At 45.0% G+C, this 16,732-nt stretch overlaps 1 protein-coding gene and 1 long non-coding RNA gene across 2 annotated transcripts in view; both read left to right on the top strand.

Annotated features, from left to right (window-relative positions):
• The first annotated feature begins 13 nt into the window (after positions 1 to 13).
• The window catches only part of LOC146198962 (uncharacterized), a 39,850-nt gene continuing 23,131 nt past the window's right edge, over positions 14 to 16,732 (top strand). Inside the window, exon 1 of the long non-coding RNA XR_014705028.1 lies at positions 14 to 274. This is a non-coding gene — a long non-coding RNA (uncharacterized LOC146198962). The remainder of the gene's footprint in view (positions 275 to 16,732) is intronic.
• Positions 2,997 to 5,345, top strand: LOC146198965 (uncharacterized). The gene has a single exon (XM_084592681.1). The coding sequence runs from the start codon at positions 3,859 to 3,861 to the stop codon at positions 4,864 to 4,866; it is 1,008 nt and encodes a 335-aa protein (XP_084448807.1). The 5' UTR covers positions 2,997 to 3,858; the 3' UTR covers positions 4,867 to 5,345.

The raw sequence follows: 16,732 nt of genomic DNA, 5'->3' as shown, positions 1-16,732 counted from the left end.
GAATGAATTGCATTTCTGCTGCTGTTGCAGTAACCTTTTCTGTATTGCATTTCTTTCCTATGCTTTGAGTTTACCACTTGTATTACACTCCCACAAGCCTCCTGAACTGCTCGCACCTGTTCTACGCCAGCGCTTATCTCTGTGAAGTAGCAGAACGAGTGGAACAGACAGCAGCGGCCGCGGGAGCAGTGGCGCTAAATGCGGGACGTCGCTTTCGTAGGGGCACGCCAGAAAAAAATTGTCTTTTCAAAGGCACAGCCTGAGAGGAAACATCGTAAGCACTGTAGTTCATTTTAGTTATATCATGCGTGAGCTGGTGTCTCTTTCCTACCAACCCCTTCCTCCTCGCCTTCCTCGCACGTGCGGTACCTGCATGCTACACAGCTACGTCAGCAGCCGGATGTTTTGCCCGCCTCGCCACACACGATTGCTCCGATGGCATAGCCGGAAACTGTCTACTGTATATTAAGAAAGCAAATTGCTGAATGGAATGTTGTGCATTGAAAAAAAAAAAATATATATATATATATATATATATATATATAAATATATATCGCAAGCTGTTAACTACGCAGATTCTCCCTCGCGCTCCTCGCGAGGACTAAGGTGCATATTTCATGCGACAGTTTATTTATTATCGAACCTTACCGGCTGCTCTAGCTCACGTTTGCCTTGCTGCTTTTTTTTTTTTTCCTGCCAAGGGTTAAACTACAACCTAAAAGAAAAAACATGCACAGAGAAGCGAACAGGGCACAGTTTCACTTTTTTTTCGTGAAACAACTAGCTCGTATCCAGGTCATCCTACAACACATGTGACTTTCTGTAGAATTCATTTGCAACCGGATCACACTACCTATAACATTTATTAATGTGTGAGCATTGTATGGCCATGTCTGCGGTTTCGTAATGAGTTGTATGCAACAGGTGGGATTAGCCTTGCTTATTCTGCCGGCAATTGCTCCACCGTAGAGTCACTTATGTGTTCAGAAAAAAACTAATATCTGGTAAATCTGCCCCACTATGCGCGCAGTCACTTATAACAATACATATTCCACTCCAGCAGTCACCATTTATACACACATTCACTCACAGTATAACATAGTCCACTCCAGAAGTCACCATCTATGCACACATTCACTCACAGTAAAACACAGTCCATTCCAGCTGCCATCATCTATACACACATTCACTCACACTATAGCATAGTCCACTCCAGAAGTCACTATCTACGTACACATTCACTCTCAGTATAACATAGTCCATTCCAGCTGTAAACATCTAGAGTCAAGATAGTATTCTGCAGAAATTGTAAAAGAAGGTGTGAAGCCTCCCTTCTGCATGTCTGGTTTTCACTCGGGTAGGTAATGCCCTGAAAAGCACCATGACGGGCCCCTGTCTTCTTGAAGGAAGCGAGCGTCACACACCTTTCCGCGTTGTACTCAGGACAGCACATAGTATGTTGTTCGATATCCCCGCAAACACCGCATATAGAACATAGCAGAGACGATGTCATGCCCGTCTTATGCATCCAGGCAGGAGTACGAGCAGAGCCTGTGCGAATTCGATGTAGTACAGTGACCTGATGTCTTCTCAGTCCCATTGTCACAGATGGCTTGTGGGGCGCACTCCAAAGGGCACTAAAATGGTTGAGTACCATTTCTCTGAAAAGTCTTTTTTTTATCTTGAGGGACTTTTTTTTTCCTTTGAGGAAGTACCTCACAGTGCTTTATGGAGTGCTTTATGCTTTAAGGAGTCAGTATGCTCAGAATTAGAGGTCATTGATTGACGATCCTAAGTTATAACATTTAGAGTAGTTATGATCAACTAAATAATTGAAATACAGAAAAAACAAATGAGACATTAGAAAGGGTGTTTTAAGGTGTAAATGTTCAGAATAAAAAGCCAATGCTTGATGATGCCAATGTAAAAAAAAAAAGTTAGTATTCAATCGATCAAATAACTGATATTTCTGAAAAAGGAAATGAAAACTGCGTAGAAAGTGTCAAACTGCTCAGAATAGAAAGCCAATGTTTGTTGATGCTGAATATCACTATAAAAAAGAAAGAGAAATAACTAATAAAAAAGTAAAAATTAACAAAAGAGAAAAACAATCACTAACGTGTGCGAAACGCTACCGCGTCGTATTCTTTACGGCGCAGCTTAAGTTGCCACTATGTCCTTTCTTTTTTCACTTTTACGCGATAGAACTAGCATACAGCTCGTTCCGGCGAACAGGCTTCGTCGTGTCCTACGAGTGAAAGTAACGTGTCGCCGATAATAATAATAATAATAATAATAATAATAATAATAATAATAATAATAATAATAATAATAATAATAATAATAATAATAATAATAATAATAATAATAATAATAATAATAATAATAATAATAATAACATAATTGGTTCACAGGGAGGGAAAGGCGCAGTATCTGTCATACTTGCTCTGTGGACACCTGAACCGCGTCGTAAGAAAAGGGAGGAAGGAGGGAGTGAAAGTGGAAAGAGAGAAAGGGTGGCCTTATTGGAGAGCTACGGAGTAATCTCGACCACCTGGGGATCTTCGTGGCAAAACACATAATCACTGGCATCAATCTAAGTATATAGAGGCGCGTCGCGCGCCTCGGCCGGAGGTATCGATTCACACTAGGTTAAACCGAAACTAAACCACGGCCAGTGTTGATTGATTGGTTGATTGGTTCACAGGAAGGGAAAGGCGCAGTATCTGTCACACTTGTAGCTGTGGACACCTGAACCGCGCCGTAAGGGAAGAGAGGAGGGTGGGAGAGAAAGTGGATAGAGAGAAAGAGGAGCCGTAGTGGAGGGCTACGGAGTAATTTGGACCACCTGGGGATCTTTAACGTGCGCTGACATCGCACAGCACACGGACGCCTCTTCGTTTCGCCTCCATCGAAACGCAGCCGCCGAGGTCGGGATCGAACCCGGGTACTCCGGCACAGTAGTCGGGCGTCTTACCACTGCACCACCCCGGCGGGGCCGGCCAGTGTTTAGTTTTTACTTTCTGGGTTTGGTACTTAGCGCGTATTTATACACTTTTGCAACCATGTCTGCATACGCCGCGAGAAGACGACATGCAGACGACGCGAGGCTGAAAAGTACGCTTAATGCACTCTCGTGATTGGTTGAAGAGGTCTCCTAGCTTTCACAGTGCTGAAATTTATTGGATCGAGCAGCACGAGTGACTACAAATGAGCATAGGCTCGTGGGACCAATAGCAATTTGTAAAAAATAGTAATTCCTATTTTGATGGTGGCGCGATGATGATTAAGTGAAGCTGTATTTATTTATCTAACCGGTACAAACTTTCTCCTCTAAGCTTGAAATAAAATCAGAAAAACAATTCCATCCGCGCAACCAATTATTTTCAGCCAGTGGGCTGGCATTCGGCATCTCCTACTGACGTCTAGCTAAAACCATTCGTCACAGCAAAGTGGCGAAGTTGACCGCGTAAATGCTTGGCAAAGGCCGAGAAGAAGAAGAAGGTGATCTCAAAATAACGGCTTGAGGGGCTAGTTGGTGCTGGATCATATTGGTGCGCGTGTGTTGTGTATCTTCTCCTGTGTTTGTGTTTTTTGCGCCACATATCTGAATATGAAGAAGAAGGTGCTTGGCAACGGCGCTTCCTCGTAAAGTGGTGCAAACACATTTCTGCCGACGAACACAGACGCAACTTCGGCTGAAGATTCGCCACGACGAAATCCTGCATTGCCCGAGGTGGGATCACCCAAGTTTAAACTGGAAACTTAGCCAGTGAGTGCGATAAGCCGTGCTGGCCTGGCATTTCTTGCAGAGATCGCAGACCATTCAGAACTCTCTATCCAACGTATCAGGAGGAAATGGAAGTTAAGCTTAAGATAGAAAGAGCTAGAGCAAGAAACTTATTTCGATGTGTGGTAGCGGCAGGATTAGCTGCTTCGTTCTACTTATATTGCTTCGTGACGTTTCCTAGCCTCGGACCGCTACCACATCCTCAAAACGAATCAGCGCGGCCGACGAAGGAACGCAACGACTACCTCGTGCCCAACATCGTGCACTTTATCCGCTTAGGCAATGACTCACTGTCGTTCGTCGAAGTCGTTTGTATGCGAGCAGCTTGGCTTATGCAGAAACCGGACGCCTTTATGATTCACTGTGACAACTGTAGCATGGCCTTCGCGAGCCCGCACTGGAGGCACGTAAAGGACATTCCCCGTCTTCGACTCAGGCACATCCAGAGACCAGAAAAAATATTCGGCAAGAAAGTGAGTTATATTCAGCATGCGTCCGACTTCGTTCGAATCATGGTACTGAGAAAATACGGAGGCATTTACCTAGACAAGGACACCTACCTCGTCAGAAGCCTAGACAACTACAGGCGCTACGAAACGACGATTGGATGGCCACAAAATGGATTGTTCGGAAACATGATCATCGTGGCTCACAAACGGTCAGAATTCCTTCGTCTGCACCAGAAGTTGTACAGACGCTACAATCCTGACCATTATACCTACAGCGCGGCTGAACACCCCACGAAGGAGATCCTAGAACCAAACCCTCATCTCGTTCATCGGGTTTACGACGATTTTGCTGTGAAAGAAACAATTAGCAAAACTTTATATGAAACGTGTGGCGACGACTGGAAGAGCTACGCAGCCTTGCACCTGTTCTTTAGGCACAGACCCCGCTTAAGTCCTCTAGACACATTTGGTCCTATTGATTTTGACACCATCGGGAGATATGGTATGAATTTCGGCCAGATGGCGCGTCTCGTCCTCACTGGTTCGGCGAAGCGGGCTGCATCGGCTGTGAAGAACATCACTTTCTTGAGAGCCGAGGCACTGGATTACTCTAAGGGGTGCATGTGACGTTGTGGCATAGAATTCAACAGTAATAAAAGCGGATTTCTGACTGTAATTTTTCAACCGACATTTTCAATGATCCGGTGTAGTCGACTTTGAGACAATGTGACGAATTTGTTGGATGGCTCTTATTGTTCTCTCTCACTTTACTAAGCTGGCTGCATCAACCGTGAAGAACATCTGAATCATGAGTGTTTGAAGTTCAACCATTCGGAAGGATGCAGGAAGATATTGATGCGCTCTTTCATCGTGGTAATTTATTTTCGAGCACCCGTGATGTGCAAGAACTAACCAAGGCGATTTTAATGGCACTCCTCACTCCTCAATGACGTCATAACTCTAATTCAGTGCCGCAGTTAACCCTTTGTTCTTAATTCTTCTGCGTGAATTTTGCATAGGTTAGAATACCCAGAATAAAGGACAAGCATAATATTTTCTTTTAAGATCATGTATGCTTGTCTGTTTGTCTGATTATGTATGCATGTTTGTCCAGTTGCTTTCTTTTTACTTTTAATATTAACCATTGTATGCGCACTATAGTTCTGAAGATTCTTTTTTTTTCCAGATCATAAAATTTAAATTGGTTCACAGGAAGGGAAAGGCGCAGTAACCGTCACACTTGCTCTGTGGACACCCGAACCGCGCCGTAAGGGAAGGGAGGAAGGTGGGAATGGAAGTGGAAAGAGAGAAAGAGGAGCCGTAGTGGAGGGCTACGGAGTAATTTCGACCACCTGGGGATCTTTAACGTGCGCTGACATCGCACAGCACACGGACGCCACTTCGTTTCGCCTCCATCGAAACGCAGCCTTCCAGATCATGTGACTTGCCATTCCGGTGTTCTGACCCTCATCCAGGATAGCACTGCATGCATTACACAACTAAGTGGAGTGTTCGAGAAGTCTGTATTCCATGCGCCTGATGCAGACATAGCAGTCGGTTTTTTAGATAAATATAACGTAATCCAATGAAAGTGGCTCATTTAAACATGGTAACACAGCCCGGCGGTCATCAAAAGTCTCTTGCCCTCAGGCTTCAAGTATGCTATTGGATATTTTGTTTCTTCGAGTGTTACTTTACCGCCCTCGTCCTTACCGGCTACCAAATTGAAACACTACGGATACGCAATGGGTACCTCACAACCGACCCTGCATGGTCGCCCAAGTGTCCTTAGGCAATAACCGGATTCAGCGATCAATTCTCGAGGCAGGGCTCAGCCACAAAGCAATGAGGTGTGCGGTCATATTATAAACGTTTAATATTCTGTACAGCCAACCCTGTGACAGATATTGTGTGGCAAATATTGCACCTTTTCTTTCCTATAGGTGGTTGAAAACTTTTATTGTCCGGAAGAGGCGACACCGGAGCTACGGCACCGCTCGCAGGCATCCAGGGAGCCCGGAAGGATAGCGGCAGTGAATAATAGAGAAAGAAAGGGGTGCTGTAGTGGAGGGCTCCAGAATAATCTCGACCACCTGGGGGTCTTTCACGTTGCCCCGCCGCGGTACTCGGGTTCGAACCTCACCACCCGCGGCTGCGATTCGATGTAGGTTATTCTGGTTCTATTCTATTCTATAATGGTAGGTGAAACGGACAGGCGTCCGTGTGTAGTGCGATGTCAGCGCACGTTAAGGATCCCCAGGTGGTCAAAATCACTACGTAGCCCTTCACTACTGCACGTGTTTCTCTTTCTCTGCTTTCACTATCACCTGCATTCCTCCCCCCCCCCCCCCCCCTTTACATTTTTTTCTTTATTGCCTGGTCTTGACCACGGACTAAGATAAGTCTATCTTACTCCGTTGTCTTGACACTTTGCATTTCACGAAAACAAAATGTATACTCACGGAAAAAGCGTCACAGATACTGCGCCTTTCCTTTGCTGTAAACCAACTATAATTTAATGCACACTGACATTGCGCACAGAGCGCCGAAGCCTTTGCGTTTCGCCTCCATCGAAACGAGGCCGCCACGGTTTGAAAAATCCAATTGGTTTATAGGAAACGAAAGGCGCTGTGTCTGTCGAACAACATCGTTAATATTTGAAGCGCGCTTGAAAGGAAAGTAGGGAAGGTGTGACTGAAAGAAGAGGGAGCGAATGATGCGCCAGCGGCTGACTAGTGCCTGCAATACAGTGCTTCACTAAAACCTATGGGATTTGCGACGCTTGTAGATATGCCCAGCAGCGGGTTCTGTGAAAAAAAAAAAAAGAAAAATAAAAGATGCTTCATCGGGAAGATGGTCTGCGGTGGAACAGCAAGCGTGAATACCAAAAGGGACAACGGCCCCGGTGGCTTAAGATGCCCGCGACTACTGTGCCGGAGTAACCTGGTTTGTACCCGACCGCTGGCGGATTCGTTTCTATGCAGGTGAAGCGGAGAGGCGTCCGTGTGGTGCGCGGTGTGTTGTTGTTGTTGTTGTTGTCGTGGCTGTAGGAAGAAGGAAAAGAAAATCCATAGGCTTTCTACTGCATCGTATTCAGATATGTGGCGCAACAAACACAAAGACAAGAGAAGATACACAACACACGCGCGTGTGTTGTGTATCTTCTCTTGTGCTTGTGTTTGTTGCGCCGCAGCACCAAATAGCCCCTCAAGCCGTTATTTTGAGATTGCTTTCTACTGGCTCTGTAGCTGAGCTACCTCCGCTGATTTAAACTGATTTATTTATAGGAAGGGAAAGACGCGGTAACTGTCTCACTTGTTTTCTGTGGACACCGCAACTGCGCCGTAAGTGAAGGGAGGAAGATGGGAGTGAAAGTAGAAAGGGAGAAAGTGGAGCCGTAGTGAAGGGCTACGGAGTAATTTCGACCACCTGGGGATCTTTAACGTGCGCTGACATCGCACAGCACACGGACCCCTCTTCGTTTCGCCTCCATCGAAACGCAGCCGCCGAGGTCGGGTTCGAACCCGGGTACTCCGGCACAGTAGCTACCTCCGCTACCTCGTGTGGACAGGGAAGAAAGTAGGGAAGAAAGAAAAAGAGGCGGGAGAGAAAGACGAGCGCCGCAACAACCGTTGTCCACCACCTAAGTGGTGGCGGGTGCAATGACGGCCTACAACAGATAAAAATTCGGTGGCTGGCTAGCCCCGTCGCAAGCGGCGTTGACTAACCGTTCCAGCCCAGTAGGAACTGGGACGGTGTCAAATTTCGTCCACGTGGAGTTCTTTAACATGCACTGACATCGCTCAGCACACGGGCGCCCTCCTTTTCGCCTCCATCGAAAAGCGGCCACCGTGGTCGGGTTCGTATGTTAAACGAGTAGCACATGCGAAAGCTTTTGCTCACAGATGGAAGTTAATGGGGACGACGACCTGCTATGAACAGCGCGAGAGTGTGCTGCATTCTGCGCTCATGGCGATCGGCTGCGGCAATAGCTACAAGATTCCGAACCTGCTTCCCACAATAAATTCTTATGTTCGAATCCGCTCCACTCCAATGGCTTTTCCCCCTTGTGCTCGGCAGAGGCTTTATGTAAGATACGTGGTTGGATTCCACCGTGTTAAGCATAGTACACCAAAAAAATGTGGACACGATGCCTCTGTTTGCTACTACTTTAAGACACGAAATTTTAATCACGAACCAGCCAAGTTTGGCGTGTAGATGAATTTTCGGACATAATGGGAATAACATGCAAATGGAGGAAGAAATTGTAATTACTGGAGGACACAAAACTGGGCGAGTAGGTTTGGATAGAAATGAGACATAACCTAACAGCACGAGTAGCACGGATGGGCAAGGTAGAAGTGAGACAGCACAGCGCTGACTAGCAACTGAATTTTTATTCAGGAAGGACTGATTTTTAAACACACACACAAAAAAAAACGTAACACTCATGGAAGAGAAATAATAAACAAAATAAACGAAATTCACTTGCTAATCAGAGCCGCGTTGTCTCACTTCTTCCCTGCCTGTCCGTGTTAATCGCGCTGTTAGACTTTGTCTCATTTCGAATTGTAATTAACCTCTGGCTCAGGTGAAATGAAATACCGCTATAGTTGGCGCACAGTTGAGCTCGGCTGTAATAAGGCTGTAATAAGTTTTCTTAAAACACTCCGCCATCCCTGAAGATATTTTCACTTTGTAGGAAACGGGTGATGTTCCTTTGGAAAAAGTTGTACTGATCCACTAGCAAATAAAATAGCTATGTTCTTTCAAGCAAGGAGAAATAAACCGGCGTAGTGGGAAATCCATGGTAAATTATTTCTTTTCGCGGTTTTCTGGCGTGCCCCAAAAGTTTGTAAGCTGCATGCTTCAGGTAGAATCTCGTTCTGCAGCAGACTTCTCTGTGTGCTCTCATTTTCTGAAGTCAGCTTGCTGTCGAATGAGAACGAATTGCGACAGGTACAACAAACGTACGTGTGAGGGTAGACGCAGAGCGAGGCATAAACTCTGAACGATTTTATCTTCTAGAAAGCTTTTAATAATTTAGCGATCTCCTAGAATGTCGCTTTTATAATTCAGCCGAGCGGTAGTAGGATGGGCCTCTTCTCCTACCTTTACAACGAGAACAAAATTATTGCTCCCTATTCTCGACTGACATTTGGAAAGTACGTTTAAATTGGTGTTGCATGCAAGCTGCATTCATAGCATACATCCACCGTTAACCGACAAGTGCTGTATCCTGCCTGAGGTAACTGTTGCCGCGTGACAGCCGCAATCGTATGACTATATGCAGCTGTTAAACAGGGTTCATAGTGTAATATTATACGTTCATAGCTGAAGAATCGACAATGCAACGATTTATGTTTAAACTCGGCTGTGTTTGCTGAATGAGAATGTAACGACACAACGCTGGGCATTGCCAACCTAAGAAAAATCAAGTATCGAAACTGCCCGACCGAAAGACCTACTAGGGATATTTTTTGAATATAAATGAGCAAATTTAACCGTAAGCACTCAGCCCTATCTGAAATCGCGAAAGATCATGCTATTATCATCTATATGTTACCTCTTTTATCATTCTGATGCAAAGGGGATGTCAGTGATATCCAATGACCTCGAGAATTTGGATGTTTTGTGTAGGCCGCGACGAACAACAATAAAAAACGTCCTGCTGATTTAATTAGGTAAGCTAAACGTGACTTAGGTGCCCTAGCAAGTTTTCCCTTGTTTTGTTTATCTTGTGTTTAGCTTTGTTTATCCTTTGCATCTGCGGGTCCCTTTGCAGATACCCGCTTGGGTAGATGTACCTTGCTAACTGTATGATCACTAATTTGAGCCTCTATCATATCATGCATGCTCATTGGCATAGAGCCTCTATCATATCACGCGTACTCATTTGCATACATTCGTAAGCTGACTTATTATCGGAAGTGGTTTAGTGCCACCGTATTAAAACTACGTGCAGACAACCCTGGACTTGCTAAGTGCTAAGAAGCTTACTGGATAAAACTAAACAATCAAATCAACTGCAGTTGGAAGTTATCAAAAACGGTGCGCGAACAAAACCATCGTGAGCAATATGTTTCAAGAACTTGCTTCTTTTTCCAGTACAAATACTAAAAGAAAGCCATTTGTCATGAAATAGCAAGTATCGATTCTTGTGTCGCGAACTAATCCGCTGATTACTAGACAATACATTTTTCCAACTTGTAAACGGAGATCACGGGGAACCATATTTGGTGCGTTGCGCTAGCGAGGCCGGCAAAAAATTTAAAATATTCACTCTCTGCTCTGTCAAGGTACGTGACGTTGCGGATGGCTTGCGCAGGCCTAAATTATTCTAGGAAGCTTTGGCAGCGGTCCGCGTTCGCGCACTTCGCCGCATGTGGAGCCCAACTAAAAATTGCTGTAATAAGCGAAGGCGTTTCATCGCAGCTCTTTCTTTGTTCACTACGGGCAAGGATAAGACAGTAGAGACAATCTAAGAGTTCTGAACACACATATGTAGTAGCCGAAATAAGGCTCGGCGGGCGCATGGGTGTAGAGGAATAGCACATTCCGCCGGTAACTGAACGGAAAGATAACAAAATTCCTTACAAGACTACAAATGAGGAACGCATCCGGTGAGGATAAAATAAGTAAATACGCTGAAAACTGGCAGCGAAAAAGTGCACTCATGACGTCAAGAGCATCGGAATCTTGGAAGAACGGCAAAATTATGTAAATCCATCTGGAATTAGACGTCATGGACTTGTAAAATAAAATACCAGATTAGCTTGCTGTCCATTGCCTATATGGTAATCACCAGTATAACTAGTATCACTAGTCAACTTAAAGGCCCGGCTTGATTTCGTAAAGCCTGCTGGACAATAGAACATACGCAAACCCCCAACCAGGTGGTCAAAAATGCACAAAATATAACCAAACCCTATATATAGCCTTCATAGATGTCAAGAAGGTATTTACGAATTCAAAACGCAGTAGTGCAGACATTACGAAACCCATATGCTTACACCCATTTTTGCCCATGGATGTGCGGCGGTGGGTTTCGAACTAACCACCTCCCGCAACCGAGACAAGCGCCCTAACCACTGGGCCGCTGCTGCGGTATACACATTACGTTTACATGATGAATTTTAAATCACGATCAACATATTAGACAGTAAAGCAGGAAGGTGGTTCTAAACCTCAATGTGCAGAAAACAATATTATCGTCCAACATTCTAGAAAGGGGACAGCAGCTTACATTAGGCAGAGTATGGAACTGAAAGTGATAAGAGAACAAGGGCACGCCGTGACGGCGAATTCCCACCACGAGGCTGAAACACCTAAGATAATAGGAATGGAGTTCATTGCATTAGTAGCTTGCATATCAGGCCGAAATGAGCAGATTAAGGAGAAGGTTGACCTGAAATGAAATTGAGAACAACGAAGTGAACTATCGGAATAAAAAAAAATTGGCCTGCGATCAATTCGCCGATCCCGTAAACATTTGTCGTATTAAACTTTCACTCCCTTTGCCATGACACCTCACGCACACTTTTTTAACTTTTTTTAACGTCCACATTTACTGTACATTTCGTCTCATTTGCACCTGTTTATATTTACATGGTCCTGCTTGTTTTCCCTCGAAGGTAGGATCTCCCGTCTGTAGCTGAAGCGTACTCTGAACGTATTGCTGGTTGGCTCGCCGGGCTCACTATGCATCTCCGACGCTTAGTACGCTGTTTGTTGAAGGTCTCGCTTCTGAGACTCACTCTCAAGCACCACACAACACACCTCAACCGTCAAGGGAGGTTAGCACACAATACTTCGAAGGAAACGTGGCCTCTGTCACGCCGGCCTGATATCTCCATTCCTCTTCTAGGCTCACTTTTCTCGCACCCTCCAACATTCCACAGTAGCCACGTGTCACTTTGTTTCCGGAGCAACCACTCTCAGGCTGCGCATTCCTTCGTGCACTTCAGAACACCATCCGTCCACAAAAGCCAGGTTCTTCCCATGGGAGCCACCTTCCGGCATCTCCCTTTTCTATCCTACTAATGAAGGAAAGAATTCCTCTCTCTCCGCATTGAAGCCTGCCAACAGCGGCAGGTGGTTCTTGGAGGTTCAGAGAACGCCAGACATTTCTCTAAAACTTTGGCATATAATGTTAAAGCGCTAAAAACATTGGCTAAACTGAGCTTGTTGTTTGGTTAAATTCAGCCAGAGAAAACGCTTAACCGTGAAGTCGGCTGTGAGACGCCATCCTGGCTGTAGCCTGTGAACAAGGAGGTTGAAAGCTGAGTACACAGCAGCGCACTCCTTTTTTTCTTTTTTTTTTTCAAGACGGCACCGAATGCCGCGCGGCGATGACACTGCCAACTGGACCGACGATGCGCTGGGCACAAAGCATAGAGGCTTGTGACTGCACGCGTGCTCGCGATCGAGCCTTCTATTCCCTACCCCTCCCGACTCTCACATCTGGAGCTTCAGTTGGTCAGCTGCAGCGCTATAGGCTGCGCCCCACGGGTGTCAGGATAAGCGTTATACGGTCGGGTCAAGCGTTGCAGCCAGGCTCATGACCTGACCCTCAGCCCCTCAGCTGAGCGCCGCTAAACAAGTACAATAGCCTTCACTGTGAGAAGATAGTTTTAACGTTAACAGAGAGGAAGAGAAGAAGGCCTGTTAATGATATCCTAGAAGAAAACAAAGAAGGTAAATCGAGAATGGGCAGGGCATGTAGTGCGAATGTAAAATAAGCAATAGTAAAGGAATGGACTCCAAGGCAAGGCACGTGTAAAGTGAAGCCAAAAGGTTTGGTGAGCGGAGAAGATAAAGATCACATTGCGTGGATAAATTAAAGGCACCTAGCACAGGACAAAGTCAGTTGGAGGGTATGGGAGAGGCCTTTGTCCTGCAGGATGTGGTGAGGCTGAACGACGAAGATGATGATAATCACCCTCAAAATTAAATATTCACTCTCCACTGGATCTGCGTGAGAACCTGCGACGCCTTGGCTGAGCCTAAAGATCGGGCATATTCCGAGAGAAACACAACAGAACCGGGAGTCAGGTACGAGGATGAGATTGGAATAGTTTCTGGGGTAAGGTAGTCGCGTCTGGTGGAAGACTGGGCTGAATTGGAGATCAATGGAAGACGCGTCTTTCTCAATAACCGTAACTCTCCTGGTCACGACTTCGAAATCAACTCGGTTCCTCTGCTAGAAAAGACGCTTTACTGGTCACCTTGCTTATCCGACCGACCGAACTAGCATCCGAGTGACTGGCTGCACCGATCGACAATATACATTTAACATTCATTACTTGCATTTGTTCCTTCGTTCGCCTGTTCTTTCGTCTGTTGGGTTGGCTTTCATTCTTCTTTCATTTATTTAGTCGTCCAGTTTTACGCACAAAGTAACTTTGCACGCTTTAGCAAAAGACTCCGAAATAAATTCCACCACCTGATGCTCTTTGACGCGTACTCAAATATCGGCGTTCATGCGTTTCTCCATTTCGCCGTCATCATAATGGAACCTTTAGGGTAAGAATCACGAACGCTTGACCTTGGCCTCCGCCCGTGAGACACTAATTGCGGCCACTTTACCTTGCCTCGCAAACGACGGAAAACGGAAATGATTGAGCCCGGCTTTGTTAGCAAAAGCAGCAAGAAGCTATATATATTGCTCGTTCCTGTGAACTCAATCTCACAATCGTTCACCCGCTCTCCATTACATAAAACATGTGGATGTTCTCAGTCAGAAATCGGAGTTTGTTCGTCTTATTCTAACCACAGATACTGCATTTTACAGATCGCGAAAAGCAAAAACGCACCAGTGCTGCAATTGGGGACCACTCGTTAGCTTAATCCCCCACACGTCCACTGTACGGCGTTCATCATGACCGGGAAAGCTTTAGTGGTTCTTTAACTGTGGCTTCATGGGAAGCTTGCGCATCTCTTGCTCTAATGTTAAAACAGCGCTAGAAACACGGACAGGTGGAAAGACAAACACACATTGCGCTGAACTGACAACTGAACTTTTATTCATGAAGCATGTCTTTTTATACACAGAGACTGATAAAAAGTGGACAACCAGTTCCGTCGCGTGACATAGAACGTCACCCTCTCCCTTCCAAAAAAGCCCTTTTCTTCGAATGAAGTATTGGGAAGTGAAGGGAGCCCACACCGTAGGTATGTCCGGTTCCCTGAGGATGTGCTGCAGGTTCTTTCGCTGGGGCCTCAGTTCACCGTGGAGCCACGGAAGTCCACGCCGGAACTGCTTTTTCTTGTGCAGCAGGTTGCGAAGTTTGCTTCTGAAGCCGAAAGTGAGCGTTGCATATCGGAGGGAGTAGACGTTCTTTCAAAGAGTAAGCCAGCAAAACCCAGTCTTCCAATATGGCTTGTCATTTCATATCTTCACGATGAATCTTTGTGCATTCTAACTGCGGACAAGGACGGTGGTTTCGTCGTGTTAACGAAGAAAATGTTTGGCGTAAAGGCTTTAGAAGCTGCTAGTGCGGTTATTGAATATCCCCGCAGCTCCCTGTGCAGGTTAAAAGCAGAAGTGAAGAGGATTTGCAACAGACTAGAAACGACTAGTCTCTCCTCAAGTATTGAAAAGAGTGAATGCAACAGACTGAAATTTATGTTTGCTGCTAGGATCCACAAGACCGATTGTTTGCGCAGAGTAATAGTATCTGAATCAGGAACGTAGCAGAAAGCAATAGCTTTTTTTCTAAAAGAAAAGCTTAATCTTCTCACCATCGATTATCTTTTTCTAGTTAGAGATTCCCGCCAGGTTTTAACCTTTCTTGGTGATCATAAGGACAACGGGCTGGTGGCACGCTCGTTCGATATTGAGGACATATATTATTCCTTGTCTGATCCTCAGCTGCTTCAATGTGTGGCGGATTGCATCAATCGGTATGGAAATATTCCGTTTCAAAGTGAGACTGGCATGCTTGTGCACAATTTCCTTGAAGTGTTAAATTTTTACCTCAGTTCCACATGTGTCACTTGGGATGACGTGGTAAGCGACATTTTTCTTGCTTATTGTGACAAACTACTTTCTCCTCGGTTGAAGAAACCTAAAACGCAGGGCGTTAGAGTGTTCAGATTTGTAGATGAATTTTTTGGTGCTTTTTAACCATCATGAAGGTAACTAAGACTTTGATGTAGCAGAGCTACTTGCTGTTTTTAATGAATCCCTCGACCCACTAACAGCTACGTATGAAAAAATGATTGATGGCGCCATAAGGTTCCTCGACGTCAGGCTTTTGTTCTTGCCACATGAACCCTGCTGGATGCACCAGCGCAGAGGTAACAAAGGCTTGTTGCCATTTAGCTCCGCACAATCTAATCTAGTGAAGAGAGCAATTGTCAAGCTATGTTTTCAAAACTCTCTGGAAAAGTCTTCCCCAAAATTGATCAATAATAGCTTTAAGCAGCAAGTTTATAGGCTCAAATACAGAGGGTATTCATATCAGATATTGATCTAGGTGACAGAAGGCATGCTCAAAAAGTTTCGCACCAAAAAAACAGAAGCTAGCCAGGCTGCATGTGTAAAAAAGCAAAATACAGTCGTGATTCCATGCATCCACAAGCTATAGCATAACTTTAAGAGAATTGATGCTCGCGTGCTAACAAAGGTGGTTTTTTTCCGCACCAGACAAGTTGGAAAAGTTGTGCAAAAATAATAACCTCCCCTGGAAGGAACATCAGTGGGTATAAAAAGAAACACAAAGCCCCTGCAGTCGCATGCGAAAAAGTAGTTGTATATAGGGTTCCGTTAACATGTGGAAGGGCATACGTTGATCAAACGGGACGCTGTGTAAATGATAGGTTCCATGACCACAAGAATAATTTAGAGCGGAAAAGGGACGGGAATCTTGTTGACCATTGCCAGGACTGCAAGCGTGAACCGTGCTTCCAAAAAAGGAGTTAATAGGCTGAAACCGAGACCAAACTGCAAGAGAAACTGAGGCAGTAAACATAGCAGATGGTAAAGAAACATACGTACTCAGCACTTTCCTAATACTTCATGTGAAGGAAAGGGCTTTTTTGGAAGGCAGAGGGTGACTCTTATGTCACGCCACGGATCTGGTTGTTCCCTTTCTATCACTCTCTGTGTATATAAAGACATCCTTTATGAATAAAACCTCGGTTAGTTCAGCGCAATGTATGTTTATCTTTCTATCTGTCCGTGTTTCTAGTGCTGTTTTAACATAATATCCAGCCAGCTCGCCCAAGCCACTTTGCTCGCGCTTAGTTTACTTTAGACAGTAAAATGAAAACATTGACTTTTCGTCGCGGCTAATGCCGAATAGAGTTATAACAAATATGAGTACAAACTCTGCCGCTTTGTCATTCAAGTGTTTTACAAATACGTCATTTACTTAACAAGCACTAATGGTTAATGCAGTAGAAACTATAAAATCCAGCTAGTGTACATAAGCAAACTTAGATTTTGGTACCTAATATGAGTACAAACTCTGCCGCTTTGTCATTCAAG

Source organism: Amblyomma maculatum, chromosome 2, assembly GCF_055883805.1.
Source record: "Amblyomma maculatum isolate TAMU_Amacu chromosome 2, ASM5588380v1, whole genome shotgun sequence".
NCBI classification, from domain to species: Eukaryota; Metazoa; Arthropoda; class Arachnida; order Ixodida; family Ixodidae; genus Amblyomma; species Amblyomma maculatum.
Note: the sequence above shows the minus strand (reverse complement) of the source record. Positions and strands in the feature narration are given on the sequence as shown.

What these genes read in the sequence shown, in the direction of transcription:
- LOC146198965 (XM_084592681.1), top strand. Translation starts at nt 3,859, where the DNA reads ATGGAAGTTAAGCTTAAGATAGAAAGAGCTAGAGCAAGAAACTTATTT.